Here is a 16,532-nt window from a genome sequence, read left to right on the forward strand (position 1 = left end):
ACCCCACTCTGGGTAAAGCACGTTGGCAGAGTTTGCAGCTTGACCCTTCTTTTCTTAACATCACAGAAGAAGATGTTCCTTGCATCCCTGAGGAGTCAGATTCCTGAAGAGCTTTCACTGTAATCTTTTGTTAAAAGTCTGACATATTATGAAGTGTTAGAAAGGGAAATGCATTATTTTTTTGATCAAATGTCCTGTTTCATGTCAGCCCTAACATTATGATTAAAGATTTTTTTTCATATTCAAAACCTGAATATTTTACTTCAGATTGGGTTTTTTTCACCCAAATGGTACCTGAGATGAAAAATACTTTTAGTGTTCCAATATTAAGATACAAACCACTGTAATTCAGGGGCTCTGTAAAGATATTTATTGAGTCTTTCAGGACTATTGCACATACCGTATCCTTCAGAACCGGGTTAATTTAAAAACATTGCAGAATAACACCTCCCCCCAACATATAAATTAATACATAGTTAGGCTTTTCATACTGTAGAGTGCTGTTACTGTGCCTATAAAGAATACAAGCAATTAAGAAAAGTGCAATCCAGCAAAATTAGTGATTATGTTTAAATAAACAGCTGAGAGTCACAAGCTGCTGACAATATCCACGTGCGTGGTCCTTCTGTCACAGAAGATAATGAAGGTGAATTTCCTATTCTTCCTTCTCTGGAAACTTGATAGGTATATTCCTTCCAGGAAAATTTGCTTCCTCTGGGTCAAATGACACTTTTAATCTTTGGATAACCTGCTAGACATGAGTGGGACTCAGACAATCAGAGGGATTGTGCCCTAATTCTGTTCAGGCTCGCAGCAATTCAACTGTGCTGGAGTTGCACTGAAAATGTCACCCACACAAGGAAACACTGATTGTCCATCTGGAAATGTCCCCCTTGCTCAGAAGCCTCACACTGTGGCAGGCACAGGGCACGAGGAAAACATAGAGAAACATCCCTTGCTGATAATTCTCTCATTCCCTTCTCCTGATGTTGCCTCCTTGCACTGAGGACTATTTCTGCCTTTACACATTAATGTCTGCAGCTTCACTACCACTCCTACAGTTCCAACTCTTCTCCCCCCATCAGTGCAAATGTGCAGGTAAATAAATATTCTTATCTACTGTGACCATTTTTTGGCTAAAGAAAGTGCTGTGAGGATAACTTCAGGTGCAGTGCAGCTACATAGATTAGCTTGACAGCATTATAACTGGGATTTAACAAGATTAATGTAACATAACATTAACAAAACATGGAATACAATGCAGGGTGCATCCCATCAAATGGGGAGAGAGGAATTTGCTGTGATCCTGTCTAAAACAACAGTGTTCACTTCTGCATTACCCTGTATCCATGAGGCACTGGCAGTCCTCCAAACAGACCCACTTCACCACCCATCCCTGCACACAGAGCCTGGTTAAAGGAAAAGCAAAACAAAAACCCCCAAGTGCACACCCAAAACCGAAAGGAAGAGCAGCTGCTCCAACAAGAGAAGAGTAAATGCTGATGACACAACAAAAAGAAACTACAGGCTGGGCAGTAGCTGGAAAAATGGGGCAAGGAAATGACTTATCAAGATGCTGAAGAGAGCCTTTTAAATGGTATCTTTAGAAATCAGAGGCCTCTTCTGGAGAATTCTGGCTACCAGAAAAGTCATTCACCTCAAGGCAGGAGCTGGGACACATTCCCAGGTCCCAAAGTATAGACGTAGCCTCTCTAGGCATCATATCAGAGCTCTGAGTGTCAGGGGTGGTGGCTTTCCCCACCCTTATTGCGCTGAGTTGATATTCAAGCTACAGACCCACTTCCTGGTTAAGTAACATCCTGAGGCTGAGACTCCTTTGGACTCCAGATAGGCACAGTTTCCAGAGCCTTTTACTTCAAACCTGTCAGGGAGAAGGGAAGACAGGATTACTTGGACACCCATAATCAAATACTGCAATAGAGCAAAGGCAGCAATGGGCAGCTCAGGTTCTCTTTGAATAAAGCCTCATTTACCACAGAAGGATGATGTTTTGTGCCTTGAAGAGAACACCATGGAGATTGTCTTTTCTTAATGGGATCTTGTGCCCAGAATACAAAGTCCAGGACTTGTAGTACTCCTGTATCCTGTTTAGTGGTCACTAAATACAACCTTAGATTAGACACTGAAACTCAGGTTTGCCCTTCTCAGGGATGCTGTGCCATCGAGATGAGCACCACCACCATGCATTTCCACATCCTCCTATACAGCTAAAAGGTTCCAGCAGAAGCTGTGAAGCAAATGCATCTCTCATTTCTCCCTTCCTCAGAACCCAACAGGCACCATGGTTAAGGGGGTGGGGGAAACAGGAGGCAAACCTCAGTTTCCACACCGTAGGTGTCCCTATGTAAGAGGTTAAGGGACTCCTTCAGCAACTCTGTTTTCAAACAAAGTGCTATAAAGTTCTGTGGATAGGCTGAGCAAACTGGAATGGTCTCTGGAAAAGCCAAGGAGCAAATCCCCACCAGTGTCATAACCCCTGAGCTTAGACATCAAGGTGTTTGCCCCTCGCTTCAGGAGGGGCAGTTTGAGGCAAGCAGTGAGGCAGAAGTCTAAGAATGGGAAGAACCTCACTGAAAATGAAAGCATCAGTGGATGTTTGTGTTGCAGACAGGATAAAAGAGTGGGAAGGGCTGCAGTTTTCCATCTGAGATACCCACGTGCTCCTCACCTCTCACATTAAATGTGTTTGTCAGATCAAGACCTCAGGGCTCGGGGATGAAGTGAAATATAGTCACACATCACCAGTAATGTCACAGACTTAAAAGTATTTAAATTTTCCACTTTTTAAGGTAATTTCAGACTTGTGAAATCTCAGTGCTTCTTCCTATCACTGGTAAATCTGCCAACTCCTGCCAGCAGCTGCTCCAGGACAAGCTGCAGCAGCCTCTGAGGAGATGGGACAGCTGCCAGGGAGAGGAACAAACTGCCCCACACCTGGCACTGGTGGCACAGAACACAGGACCCTGGCCACAGAGCAGCTCATGCAACATAAATTCACAGCTTCCTTTCCCTCCAGCAGCCTCTTTCGGAGTAACATTCTATAAAAATGAAAACATGTCTTAGCAGTCTCCCAAATCTCTTTGCTATGAACCTCACACAGGTTACATGCAGGTTGACACTTTTACAAAATATATTCTATAATGAGGAATTTGTGTTACTGTAGTCTTCCCTTCCTCCCCTCATTGCTTTGGTATCTTGGTGTCTCTTGGTTAAACTTCCACTTTCTCTCCTGTTTGTTACCATGAGCCTGCCTCATGTTGCTTCTCAACATTACAAATTTATCCCCTAACTTTCATTTGCCACAGTTTTAACAATGCCATGTGAAATCTTCATTGCATTCCATACCCTCTCCATAATCATCCCTTCAACATAATTACAGATATTTCCTACAAGTCACTGTCCATTTCTGTATTATTTATCTTGTCTTATTCCCCTATAATCGAGTATCATCAGAAAAATCCCTCCCCATCAACTTACAGTTCATTGTCTAATGCTTTTCCATTTACCCAAAAGAACTCTTCATTTCTTTTATAGAGTCCGATCCATGGGTCTTGCTTTGTTATTCTCATCATAAAGCTCTGTAGGAATAAACCCACATGAGAAAAGAAGTTTTGCATGTTCAGTCCAGCTATCAAAATACAAAGCCCTTGATCCAGGGCAAAAGCAAAAGTGAAAGGACAATCTAGCCTTTCCTGCAGATGAAACAATATTAAAACCTAAATATACAGAGGCTGGTGACTGGGATAGGGTTGACTGACCTAGGGAGAGGCCATTCTAAAATATCAAGGTCTGGAACTGATACAGAAGAATATATTCTCCTAGGCCTTTGTGCAGAGTGGAATCTTTCCTAATATTGTGGTATAATATAGAAAAAAAATGCTCCAAGCTGCACTTTGGGTAACTCTCTCCTAACTCCAAAGGTCACAATTAACATTTTTACCAACTTGTGTGTAATTAACCTATCTCAATATGAGAAAACAGTTGTTTAATTAAAGATAAATGAGATGCAACAGTGTTTACCCTGATAGATGCCTTTAATATGAGTACTTATAGCTGTGAGAAGCACCAAATTTAACTCAGACAAGTCTCCTTGGACATTTTCTGATGATGTTTTCAGGGAGCAGAGGAATGAAGTTTTCTGCAGGCTGTGACTCATTGTGGTCTTATATCAGCTTCCTAACTGCTCAGCTGAGGAGGCTGGAGGAACGGTTCCCTGGAAGTGAACTGCAGGGAAAACAGGATCCCCCTTTGGTTCCCTTACCAGTTCCTGATGATTTTCAATGACCAGGAGGGAAGCGCTGTGGGAGGAGCAGTGGCTCTGGCTGAAGTTCCAGGAGGCTTCGTTCTCTGAGAGGAAGTAACACTTCCTCTGGAAGTACAGCCAGCCTGTTGGACACAGGTCCAGGGGAGGACACTCAGGAGAGTCTTTGGCCGGAGAAGAGTTTACTGGGAAAAGACAAAAAACAATCTATCCATTTCTTCCAGCTGGAAAATGGTTTAGTTTGCTTTCTGACTGCATCATCTAAAATAATCTCAGTCTAGCCACAGCATTGTTACTTCTGCCCAGCAGAAATAATTATTGTAAACTAACGGTATATTCTGGATCCTGCACCCTTCTGCCTCTTGACATATCCTTAACTGGATGGCCAGGGACAGGCTGGTAGAAGTAGCTGAGAAGGTGATAATAAAGTATCCCCCAAAAACTCTTCTACAGCTTAAAAATTCCAACAACTGCAGTTTTTGCATATGTCACTTCCTTACAGCTGAATTAATAACTTTGTTTATTATAGTGTCATTTTGAAGGACTGCAGATTGATAGGATAATCTCCCAGCTGTTAATTGTTTTCTTGAACTTGGATTAAGACCGACAGTGATGTTACAAACTTGATACCAAAAGTACACTAAGGCTAAACTGAGCCCTCCCTAACCCCACTGCAGCGCATGGAGTCGTTTCTCCAGCGCTGGCCCACAGTTTCAAACAACACAGAATCACAGAGTGGCTTGGGTTGAGAGTGACTTTAAACATCGTTTTGTTTCACCCTGCTGCCATGGGCAGGGACAGACTCCACCAGACCAGTTTGCTCAGAGCCCCATCCAGCCTGGCCTTGGACACTGCCAGGGATGGGGCAGCCACAGCTTCTCTGAGCAGCCTGTGCCAGGACCTCACTGCCCTCTGAGTATAGAACCCAAAACTCTGGTAATTTCTGTTGCTAATTATATTTTCTTTTAGAATTCCTTGCTTACCAAACTGAATACATGAAATCAAAATGACTGCAGCTGTAAGGACTCCAGCGACAGCTCGCCACAGCCAGATGTTTGAGAACAGACCTGAAAAAATAAATGTCAGGAATTAAAAAAAACAAAACAAAAACAAAAACAACAAATCAGAACCAACTGATAAGGGAGTAGAGTCCAGGGAGTAGAGTCCAGGGAGTAGAGTCCAGGACCCACAAAGCTGTTCAAGAAAAAAAAAGTAGCTCTCTGTGGAGAGCAAACTGGGAGCAGAGACATTTAGCGAGTAGAGTCCAGGGAGTAGAGTCCAGGGAGTAGAGTCCAGGACCCACAAAGCTGTTCAAGAAAAAAAAAGTAGCTCTCTGTGGAGAGCAAACTGGGAGCAGAGACATTTAGCTTATCTTCACAAAGCTACTCAGCTAACAAGAACTCTGAGTTATTGTAAATTTTAGTTACATCATCCAGAATTTAAAGTGATCAAAAGAGAAAGAAATGAGCATGGAAAAAATGACAGTGGACAGTGAGTTTGATATTGACCTGGTGCCTAAACGTGGCATGGATAAAAGAAATAAGAAAAGCCATCAGCTCTGGAGCCCAAAACTTCTCCTGAGAAACATCCAGCCTTATCCCACAGCCACAGCTTTTCAGAGTCTCCTTTTGTTCCCCTGTCCCTTCCAGGCCTTTGGAAGCACACACTGCCCTTCCACTGCCCTGTTTGTATCCGGCTGTTCGGGCGGTAGCGGGCACGAAGTGTCCCGAGAGGCTCCAGAGGACAGTCCCGTCTCCTGGCAGTCGCTCCGCTGCCAGCACAGGGGGTTTCCAGGGGCGCGGCGGCTCCCGGCCGGCATCCCCGGCTCCCCATACCACGGGATGCGCTCCCGGGCCCGCACCGCCGCTCAGCCCCGCGCTCCGGAGAGGAGTCCCGGCTGCTCCCCGCATCCCAGCGCGGCCCCTCGGTGTCCCCCGCCCGTCACCTCTGCTGTGGGCGGTGCCGCGCCCCGCGGAGCCCCCGCGCTCGCCGCCGCCGCTCCCCATGGGCGCGGAGCTCACGGGGCTGCAGCCGCCCGGCCGCGCTGAGGCCGCTTCCGCCGCTGCCGGCCCCGAGATGCGCCGGCCCCTCGGGGCACGGCCACGGAGGGTGGGTTCGGTGCCGAGCGGGGCCTTTGGGCCGGGAACAGTCACTCCACAGCTCCGGAGAAATAGGAAATGGGGAGGCTTTCAAGAAGTCGGCCTCTACAATATCTCGCTGGGATCGTCTGGAAAATTCCAGGAACTAACACAAAGGCAGAAGGCTCTGGTTTGGTTTGGTTTTGTCTGGTCGGGTTTTTTTGTTTTGGGTTTGTTTGTTTGTTGTGGAGTTGTTTTTTTTTTTTTAATCTTATTTATTTCATACTTATTTATTTTCTTCTTTTGTACGGAGGAGGAGAGTAAAATCAAGTATTTAAACATTGATTACTTAAACCTCTTCGGAAAACCTGGCCAGTGATTTGCTTTACCTAGAAGAGCATAAAGCCTGATGATGCTGGCTTGCCAGCGGTGGGGATGAAGGTGCAATAGAAATTTGAGCACTGCTTGGAAGACAGCCATACATACCATACATTGCATCTGGTGGTTTTGCACAGTAACTGCTGCACTTACAACAGATCTGGGCTGTGTTGCGTGTTCAAACAGCCTGAGGAACACAGCTCTCTCCAAGTCACCGTGTGGGCTCTGTGTGAGGCTGGGGAGGAAGTCAGCAGTGGTTTATCCAAAATAAGCATCCTTCTGCACCTGGGGAGGAAACCTCAAACAGAAAACCATGGGAATGGGGGGTTACGCTTTAAGCTTTCACTCCAGTCTCCAATTACTTTCATTGTCAAGGACTCTGAGCAGTGGTGAGTTGCTGAAAATATCTCCAGGTGTTTATATTTACAGCTTATAAAGAGCCATATAAACTTTATACTTCCATAAATATATTTCAAATTGCAGCTGATTTTAGCCTTTGCCTGCAGCAGGAGGTCATTTAAGCAGTGAATTGGGAGAGCTGGACTGGTCAAAATTCCCAGGAAGGCATTGGGGAAGAAAAGGAAAGACAAAAGGGTGAAGAAGAATCTGAATGTTTTTTGTGACAAGGCTTAAAGTATGGTGGCTTCAGGGGGGTTAGGGAACTGAGGATTCCCAGGAGATGGAAGAAGTGATGGGTCCAGAGAGCACAAGCTGGAGACTTTTCCAGAGGTTTTGCAAGACATGAATCCAGAGGGGCAGAGGATGAGAGTGGGATGTGGAATTAGGGCAGCAGGGAGGTTCAGTACCTGTTTCATGCAGAGCATGTTCTACATACGAGGAGACAATGGAACATGAGTGTGTGCACAGCCAGTATTCTGAGGACAGCTTATTCAGCATTTATTCACTCTGCAGGGGTGGCTTGAGCTCCTGCCATTCAGTCCTGCCTCTCACTGAGGTCAAAAGTAGCACTGTGGCTTTTAACCACAGAGCATTCACAAGTGAGTACTCTCTTCATGCTCACCCATGAGTACAGAAGGTAATTCTGACAGCTGCAGGAGATTCTCCAGGCCAGCAAAAAGCCCTGAGAAACCCTGTCACACTGCTGTGAATCATCTGATCCTCCAAAACTACTGCTATAAACCCCAGATGCTTGTAACTGAGATACTCACCTTCACTTTCCCTGATGTGTTTGGCTAAAAGGCCTCCAGACAATTCCTACAATGGAAGCTGATAAACAAGATAGGAATTTCTTGAAGGCTAAAGGCAAAAATACCCTCCAAACTGAATCACTGGAAAATTACTTTAAAATACTGCCATAGTGTAGGGAGATAAACACAAACATTCTAAGGAAAAAGTATGGCATTTTACAGGAGGGCTCTCATGGGATTGACTTGAAAGGTCAGAGTTAGTTCCTGTGGTGCTGCCTCTTACGTACTGCTACCCCAAATAGTCTTTGATTACCTTTTATCACTCACCAATCATAAAATCATGGAATGGTATGGATTGGAATAGACTTTAAAGACTATCTAATTCCAATCCCTCTGCCGTGGGCAGGGATGCTGTCCACAATCCCAGTTTGCTCCAAGCCCCATCAAGCCTGGCCTAGGACACTTCCAGGGATGGGGCAGCCACAGCTTCTCTGGGCAACCTGTGCTGACTGGGACCATGAAACTGTGAAAAAGCAGCCAAGGAGGCAGATCAAGTGGTCACGATTAAAACCATTAATGGTTTTAAAGACTCTCTTTTGGAGCAACCTGTGCCAGGGCCTTACTACCCCCTGAGTATAGAACTTTTTCCTGATATCTGCTCTAAATCTTTTCTCTCTTAGTTCAAAACTTTCACTCTTGTGAACTTGTCACTATCTGCTCATGTAAAAAGTCACTCTCCCTCTTTTTTTATAATCTCCTTTCAGGCACTCCAAGGCCACAGTGAGGTCACCCCAGAGCCTTCCCTTCTCCAGGCTGAACAATCCCAGTTCCCTCAGCCTCTCCTCACAGCAGAGCTGCTCCATCCCTCTGCTCCCCTTGGTGTCCCTGCTCTGGACTGGCTCCAGCAGCTCCCTGTCCTTCCTGTGCTGGGATCCCAGGGCTGGATGCAGCCCTGCAGGGGGGTCTCAGCAGAGTGGGGCAGAGGGGCAGAATCCCCCCTCCCCTGCTGCCCACGCTGGGGGCTCAGCCCAGCTCAGGGGGTTCTGTCCCAGCGCACACGGCCGGGGCAGGGCCAGCTCTCACCCACAGCACCCCCAAGTCCTTCTGCCAGGGCTGCTCCCTCTGCTCATCCCCAGCCTGGATTGATTACAGGGGTTGTCCTGACCCTAGTGCAGCACCAGCACTTGGTCTTGTTAAACCCTGTGAAATTCCCATGGGCCACTTCCCAAGAAAGAACAGGATTTCTCTATAGATAATTTGTGACTCACCACAGAGAAAACATCACAGTTAGCACCTTGAAAAGTCACTCACCATTTCAAGCCTTTGCACCCACAAACCCAAAAGGGTTCCAGAAAGTCCATTGCGTGTGCTAAAAAGGACACACTCAGCCAGTGATCGCTGTGAGCTCTGCAACACGGTTGGTGCTACCTTTAGGGTGTTCTTTGTGTGTCCTGAAGCCTGCTTGCTGTTCTGACAGCAGATCTGAGTTGGCAGTGCATCCTCACCGAACTGCCCATTTGGCAGCGAGGTTTTTTTCTTGTGTTGATACCTTTGTCATTTAGAACCACATAAAATTGTTTGCATGTGCAACAGTGCATGAACTTCTTTTTTTTACGAAAATTTCACTTGTCTCTGAAATGTCTGTTTGTGCCTGTCTCTGCTTAGTTACTTCTATGCAACAGTTTCTGGGCTTTGTAATGGTTTGAGGTGGTTTTCTTAAGAACCTTGCCTTCATTCACTGTTTTCTCCTAAAAAAAAAAATCAAAATCCCTTGGTTGTGATTTTTGCCAAGATACTCGGAGCATTTTTTCCACTAAGTGTATCTGTAGAGGGATTCCTTATGGAACAAGGGCATATGATACCCCTGGAAAGATTGGACAACCCAGGGTTGCTGAGGAAAAGCCCCTGAACAGGCCCCTGGCTGCAGGCAGCCCTGAGAGTCCTTGGCAAGGTCTACACTGGTCGTCTCCCCTGCTGATTATAGAGGCTGTCTAGAGGGACTGGGCATGAATCTTTGCAAAAGTAGATAAAAGTTGGCATAGTTGAACAATAAAGGGAGAACGATGCTCAAATTGTATCGGTGTACATGTCGTTACTCTGGCCAGCTCTGCGGACTTGGTCCCTAACACCTGGCGCCTGAGCAGGGATTCGAGTGATCTTACTCGCTTAAATGCGGTTTGTTTTCGCTTAAATGCGGTTCTCCTAAAGGCGGCAAGACTCCGAATCATCGCACCGAGGGTGAGGAGCCTGGAGAGCTGGAGCCAGAGTGTCCCGGCAAAAAGCTGAGTGGTGCTGGAGACCGGAGCTCGTGCAGCCGAGCGAGCCCCCGCAGGTAAGAAGCTATGGAATACGAGGCTGCCACTCGTCTCCTAGCCAGTATCCTCTCTAAGAGAGGCGAGACTGTAAAAGATCGACATCTCTATGCCCTAATTACATGGGCCCAGGAACGAGGGTTTTTGAAATGCACTTCGCTTTTGTTTTCGACCGAAGAGTGGTGGGAAGTTGGAAACAGAATGTGGCGGTTCACAATTGAGGGTGGAAAGGAAGGTAAAGAATCTAAAGCTCTGGGATTAACATGGAAAGCTGTGACTAATACCCTCACAGAAATGAAAGCAGAGAGGAAGGTGGCCACAGCAGCCATGGAGGCGCTGGGGGGTGGCGGCCCCGGAAAAGAAAGAGTGGGGGTCTCACGGAGCAGCAGCCGGAGGCCAGGGCGGAGTCCAGGGTTGCGCCATTCTTCGGGCTGACCGCGGGTTGACCGATGAAGGGAACTTCAGCAGCCAGCGGAGAAGGAAGTTACCCCGCAGAAGCCTGAGGGAGAGCTGGTAGCGAAGGCGGAAGTAGAACCTCCTGACTCTGGGGGCGGGGTGCAGGCAAGCAGAGGAGAAGCAAGCGGTCCCAGCTCCCGGCCGAAAACAGCATCGCTCCATCCCCCTCTGCCGGACAGCGGATCATCCTCTGACTGCAAAGCAGCCTCCACGACTTTGTCGTCCACAGAACCAGAGCCAGCCAGGGCTGCCGGGGGTCAGCCCCAAGAGGAGGAGAAGCACCGAGAGATGATGCATGAATTAATGAAGAAGCTTGCTGAATTGTCTATGCGTCAGGATGCGCTGGAGTCTAAGGCTTGCGAAACCACACCATCAGCACCGTGGCATCCCATGGACCCACCGGTCAAGACGGCCACCAGAACTCCTGCGTTCCCATTGGGAGAACCGGGCACAGGGCCTATGGCGCTTCCCTCCCGGCAAGAGGACGTGCAGCCATTGCCTCCATCAGCCCCGATGGCGAGGACTGATCCATTGTGAAGGAGATGGAACGGAGTTGTCTGTAATGCAAACATTGAAGGAGATTGGCAAGCCATAGATGCCCTGACCTGCTCTGTACTGATACAGGGTACAGGACACTTCAAAGTGGGATCCCCATGACTGGAAGATCTCGCAGCAAGCGAAGCAAACGGTCACCATGCATGGCCTCCGGTCTGAAGCTACACGGAGCATCCTGCAGTTTATCTTTACAGCAGATGTCCTGTGTCCTAATGATTGCATCAGCATCACACAGTTGTTGTTGCCCCCATCACAGTTCCTGCTCTGGGAGCGAGCATGGAAGCGGCTAGCACAAGAAGAAGCTAGCAAACACCAAGGTGACACACAAGACTCACTGTATGCAATCCAAGACAACATGCTAACTGGGAATGGGGCTTATGGAGTGACGGTGACGCAGCTGATCCTGCCCACAATCATTCGTCACTTGTCACAGACTCTTGCCCACAAAGCCTTGTTGTCAGTACCTGAAAAGAAGAAGTCTCCTCCGTATGCAGCAGTCCGACAGGGGCTGTCGGAGCCATATGGTCAGTTCATCGACCGTTTCTCAGCAGCCTTGAAGGACGCAACTGAGCTCTCTGAAGAGCTCCAGGAGCAAATGTTCCGGAGCCTTGCCTTTGAAAATGCTACCAGGCAAACTAAGACAATTCTTGCCACGCTGCCCCAGGGAGCAGGAGTAGACGAGATGCTCGTATGTGCTAGCCATGCAGAACAGTCATCTCAAACAGCTGCTTTTACTGCAACACTGCAGAATGTCCTGCAACAACAGGGACAAGTCATCGCCACAGCACTGACGGGAGGGGTGCAAAGTAAAAAGGGGGAGAGGGCTGCTGGCCCATCTCCTGGTCCCCACACGGGCAGAGCAGCCTGTTTCCAGTGCGGTGAAGAGAGGCCTGTGACCCTATTGGAGATTGGCTTAAGGGTCTGGGTATCACCGGATGGCTGTGTACCTTGGTAGTAGAAAGCTGCCAATTGCTATTTGTAGTTATAATAGGCTTAATAGTATTTGGGTGCATTTTTTCCTGTGTCAAAGCAGGAAAGATTATCGACCAGGCCTGGGTTGCCCAAAAAGAAAACGGGGGATGTGTAGAGGGATTCCTTATGGAACAGGGGCATATGATACCCCTGGAAAGATTGGACAACCCAGGGTTGCTGAGGAAAAGCCCCTGAACAGGCCCCTGGCTGCAGGCAGCCCTGAGAGTCCTTGGCAACGTTATACACTGGCTGGCTCCCCTGCTGATTAGAGGCTGTCTAGAGGGACTGGGCATGAATCTTTGCAAAAGTAGATAAAAGTTGGCATAGTTGAACAATAAAGGGAGAACGATGCTTAATCGTATCGGTGTACGTGTCGTTTATCCAGCCAGCTCTCCAAACTCAGTCCCTAACATGTATCCTAAGTACCACAGCTGGCTTGAGACACAGTTGGAATACAGGTACGTGAAAATAGGATGAGCTCTGAGGATCAGATCTTGGACGTGTCCCTGTCACAGGTTCTCCTTGATAAAGGTCACTAATGGAGCCAGTCCTGTGTCCAGGATGTGCCCCTGTGGGGCTGGTGCTGCCAGCCTGGCCTGTCCCAGGGAGTGTCACCCATTGCCCAACTGCAGCAAGAATTAAACCAGCCTGGAATCCTCTGGAGCACCGAGCACAGAAGCAGCGAGAGGTCAGGTTGGGATTGCTTAGGGATTGCCCAGCCTTGGCATCAGGGTGAGACCCCGACCACACCAGAGTGAGGAGGAAATGTTTCACCCTTCCCTTGCAGTAGAGATGCCAGAGGTAATCCAAGAATCACAAGCTGTAAAGGGAAAGTTTATTGTAAAACTTAGATCGCAAGATCAGAGAACCATAAACAAGAACAACACAGAGGCAGAGGAAACAAAGCACTTTCAATCAAACTTCTGCCCTTGGCAGGGATTTCCTTGCAAGCAGTAGTTGCTCCTGAGACTTGCTATGGCTTTCTGGGTTTGATGGGGTTTGTGCAGTTCCACACTGGCCCCAGGATGGCTTCTCCTTCCCGCCCCTCTGGTGCACAGCTGCTGCCTCTGCTGCCTGCTGAAGGCTCCAACCTAGGGCCAGTGGCTCCCAGGGAAGAGGCTTTTTCCTGGCCCTGCCTTCAGGAGAGCCCACATGATCCAAGGGGGCACATTCCAGCAGCTGGAATATGAAAGAAGGGCAGAAGTCTGTAACACAACATAGAATGCTCTCCCATCCTCTCCAGTAAAATGAGTCCAAAGAGCCCTTCTAGCTCAGCTTCCTTCTGGAATAACAGTACAGATTCTGGGGTCTGACATTGACATTGTCCTGCTACAGCTCCATGTTCTAACTCTGTTCTTTGGGGATTGCAAGTCAGGGAAAGAACTGCAAATGTTTCCAAAGCATCTTGATGAGAGCAGTCATTGGGGAGGATGGCTGGTGTGAGGGACATCAAAATGTGCTTTCAAGTCAGAAAGAGACAGTTTATCCTGTAGGATTCCAATTTCCCTTCCAATGGCCATGACATACTGTGTATAGATTTTTTGATTAAGCAGTTTTTTCCCAGTGATAAACCAGGCCATCAGTGTCACTTCACCGAGGGCTTCACAGAGCTTTCTTCATTCTGCAGCTGAAGGAGAGAGCCATGAATGGCACCATTTTAAGGAGGAATGATTCTGCTTCAAAGGAAACAGTGAGAAGGAAAATCCTTGGAGTCACACAAGGACCAGGGTACAAGAGCTCCCCAAAGGACATGGGCAGAGCTTTGGTGACATTCCCTGTTTCCTCATCACAGCTCTGTTTTCCTGGTGCCACCTGTTTCTGGTGTTGGTGCCAAGATTTCTGAACAGGAAATGCCCTCAGGCATCGTTCCCTCCTGTGATCAATCTCCAAGGAAAAGAGGGCAGAGCACAGTGTTGCCATTCCCTGTGGGTCACTCTCATAATTCTCATGAGCTCCTTCACAGGTCACTGTGGGCTTCATTGTCCTCTTTTCTGCCCACTTCAGCTTCTGCTGGGACTCTGTTCTTCAGGCCTTGCTGGTCTCTGCTGGGCTCCATCCTCTCGTGCCCTTCCCAAGCAGATCCTAAATCTGACGCTCCTTCCCCACCCTACACAGGACTGGGGCTGATTTTATGCCCAGAGCTGTGCTGCTGTAGGATCCTTTCCCTTGTGCTGATTCCCATTCCCCCCACAGGCTCTGGGATCCTGTGTGCTCTTGGAACAGACAGTCAGGGGCAGGGGAAGGTTTATCCACACCCACACCTGACTTGTCCTGTCCATCCTGCCCATGAGACCTGGCAATGGTGTGGGGTTGCCCTTTCCTACAGGATCCAACCGGAAATCTGTGTTGCCCTTCCCTTGTGGCTGCAGGTGAGGCCAGGCTGTGGCCAGGCTGTGGCCAGGCTGGGAAGGGTCTCCTTGTGCCCAGGCAGGGCTGGGAACACAGGGCTGTGGATGGATGTGTCTGGGAGAGACAGGATCTCTTTGGGATCACCCCGTCCCCAGGCTGGACTCCTCTCCCCTGGCAGTGCCTGCCTTGAAGTGCCACCTCTGGCACGAGGCTGTCCCAGATCCTCCTGTGTGCCAGTGCCAGCTCCTCCAGGGGGGATCCATCCAGGCTCAGACAGCATCGGGGAAAGGGTGGGCTGAGCTCGGCCACGTGTCTGGAGGGAGGCTGCAGGAGACCCTGGGAGCAGAGATTGGGCAGCTGAAGAGAAATGAGACACATCCCATCCACACTTCCTACAGGAAACCGGGGATAACATTCCAGCCCAGACCTCTTGTTCTTAGCTCTCCTTCTGAAGCCTGGCTGAAACTGTTGCAGCTTTTTCACACATATTTTGTGTTGTTGAGGATCCATAACAAGGTGCAGTGTGTACTTGACCAAATCCAATGGCCGTGCAGAGATAGTCCTGATATTTTACAGTTATATTAAACCTGAACAGGGGAAAAAAGTCAGATTTGACCACATTCCTGACATGCAGTGAAAGGCAGAGTGGCACCTGGCCTGGCTGCTAAGCTGTGTCACTGGGATCAGGAACTGCCTTGCTGGAATCTCCCTCCCACTCCTCACTTTTGTTCCCCACATCTCCACAAAAGTTTCTGGGCTTTCCCATCCAGAGACCTTCCCTGCTTTGGTCCCCTCCAGCCGATGGTGCTGACATCACCCTCTCTCTTGTCCTTGCCTCCTGCTCCTTCCTTTCCCCAGGGAACTGCACCCAGTCAGATCCTTCCTTCCCCAGCAGAACTACAGCTGCGTCCTCTCCTGCCACCCTGATGGGAGAGGCCTGTGTCCCATGGCACTGAAAGGCTCCCTTTCCTTGGCACAGGCATGTGCTGAAGCACCTGGATCTCAAGGAATCAGCTTCCCCCAAACCACAGTCCCTGATCTCCCTTGGGCTCTCTGCTCTTTGCTCTGCCTTTGGGTTTTCCCGTTCCCAGACATTGCATGGCAGGGACTTGCTGGAATGAGCTCACATGGCTGGGTCATGTTCCACGTTGTTGGGCCACTTCCACTTCTTCTCCTCTTGAGAGAATCTGAGACCCAGTAAGTAGTAATTTTGTTTTGATCGTGAGAGAAGGTAATTCTGGAAAGAAATCCAGCAATGGGAATACATGAAAATGACATTTTCTTCACCAGAGGCACAGAAAGCTCAGTGCTAAACAGCACAGAGAGTGAAGCGTGCACCCAGCCACAGCACCTCTTCCCACAGCTCCAGAGGATGGATTCCTCCATTTTGGAGGCCCCCTATGAATATAACAAATGTAATGACACGCCTGTGTTGCCATTGCTGGTGTAATTTGTAGTTTGACAGGTGTGACTGGATACCTGGGGACACTTTCCTGTTCTGATGGGGGTGGCAAAGCCTTTTCAGGTTTTGTCAGAGTCATGGCTCTCACAAAGTGTCTGTTCAACCTCCCTGGCCTGTGTGCTAAATCCCTGTAAAACCCCAGCCAGCCAGGCAGGGAGTTTGCTCCTTCCCATGGGATCAGGCCTGGGCACAGAAGCTTCCAGGGGCAGGACTCCAAGCCCCAGGAGGCCTCTCCCTGAGCAGGCCTTTGTTCCCATTGCCAGGACTGGGGTGTCCATGGCTGGCAGCAGGTCCCAGAGCCCAAGGACATGTGGCAGGAGCTGGCACAAGTGTCACTGCTCAGCCCTCAGCCAGGCAGCTCCAGCCCCCCAGGCAGCTGCCCCAGGGATTTGGGTCTCACCAGCTCTTCCGTGCTGTCAATGATCACCAGCTCTGAGCCCAGGGCAGCGCATTCATCCCTGGAGACATTCCAGTCCTTCCCTTTCTCTGGAGAAAAGAAGTACCATTTCCTCCCATGTTTTTCCCGTTTTGGGGGGCAGC

General features: G+C 48.8%; 2 protein-coding genes and 2 long non-coding RNA genes across 9 annotated transcripts in view; 1 reads left to right on the forward strand and 3 right to left on the reverse strand.

The window, feature by feature from the left end:
- The window catches only part of LOC116442423, a 21,516-nt gene continuing 4,984 nt past the window's right edge, over positions 1-16,532 (forward strand). Inside the window, exons 1-2 of the long non-coding RNA XR_004239546.1 lie at positions 1-12; positions 4,678-4,687. This is a non-coding gene — a long non-coding RNA (uncharacterized LOC116442423). The remainder of the gene's footprint in view (positions 13-4,677; positions 4,688-16,532) is intronic.
- On the reverse strand, positions 348-10,680 carry LOC116442421 (C-type lectin domain family 2 member L-like). Of its 4 annotated transcripts, none has more exons than XM_032105362.1 (6): positions 10,578-10,680; positions 6,847-7,036; positions 5,266-5,349; positions 4,283-4,467; positions 3,499-3,599; positions 348-1,882 (listed from the first exon to the last, which is right to left on the reverse strand). In XM_032105362.1, the coding sequence occupies exons 2-6, from the start codon at positions 6,851-6,853 to the stop codon at positions 1,765-1,767; spliced, it is 495 nt and encodes a 164-aa protein (XP_031961253.1). In that variant the 5' UTR covers positions 6,854-7,036; positions 10,578-10,680; the 3' UTR covers positions 348-1,764. The 4 variants fall into 4 exon arrangements, with proteins under 4 accessions (XP_031961253.1, XP_031961252.1, XP_031961251.1 ...); XM_032105361.1 differs by lacking the exon at positions 10,578-10,680 and adding an exon at positions 9,198-9,767; XM_032105360.1 differs by lacking the exons at positions 6,847-7,036; positions 10,578-10,680 and adding an exon at positions 6,228-6,558.
- Positions 13,000-16,532, reverse strand: part of LOC116442422 — a 19,940-nt gene continuing 16,407 nt past the window's right edge. The window contains exon 3 of the long non-coding RNA XR_004239545.1: positions 13,000-14,165. This is a non-coding gene — a long non-coding RNA (uncharacterized LOC116442422). The remainder of the gene's footprint in view (positions 14,166-16,532) is intronic.
- LOC116442420 (C-type lectin domain family 5 member A-like) overlaps positions 14,174-16,532 on the reverse strand; it is an 8,210-nt gene continuing 5,851 nt past the window's right edge. For 2 of the 3 annotated variants that reach the window (XM_032105358.1, XM_032105357.1), the window contains 3 exons: positions 16,393-16,532; positions 15,658-15,767; positions 14,174-15,117 (listed from right to left, as the gene is read on the reverse strand). In XM_032105358.1, coding sequence (XP_031961249.1) covers positions 14,967-15,117; positions 15,658-15,767; positions 16,393-16,532 — 401 coding nt within the window. In that variant the 3' untranslated portion in view covers positions 14,174-14,966. The remainder of the gene's footprint in view (positions 15,118-15,657; positions 15,768-16,392) is intronic. The other variant, XM_032105359.1, reaches the window with a different exon arrangement.

This window comes from Corvus moneduloides, chromosome 4, assembly GCF_009650955.1.
Source record: "Corvus moneduloides isolate bCorMon1 chromosome 4, bCorMon1.pri, whole genome shotgun sequence".
Classification (NCBI taxonomy): domain Eukaryota; kingdom Metazoa; phylum Chordata; class Aves; order Passeriformes; family Corvidae; genus Corvus; species Corvus moneduloides.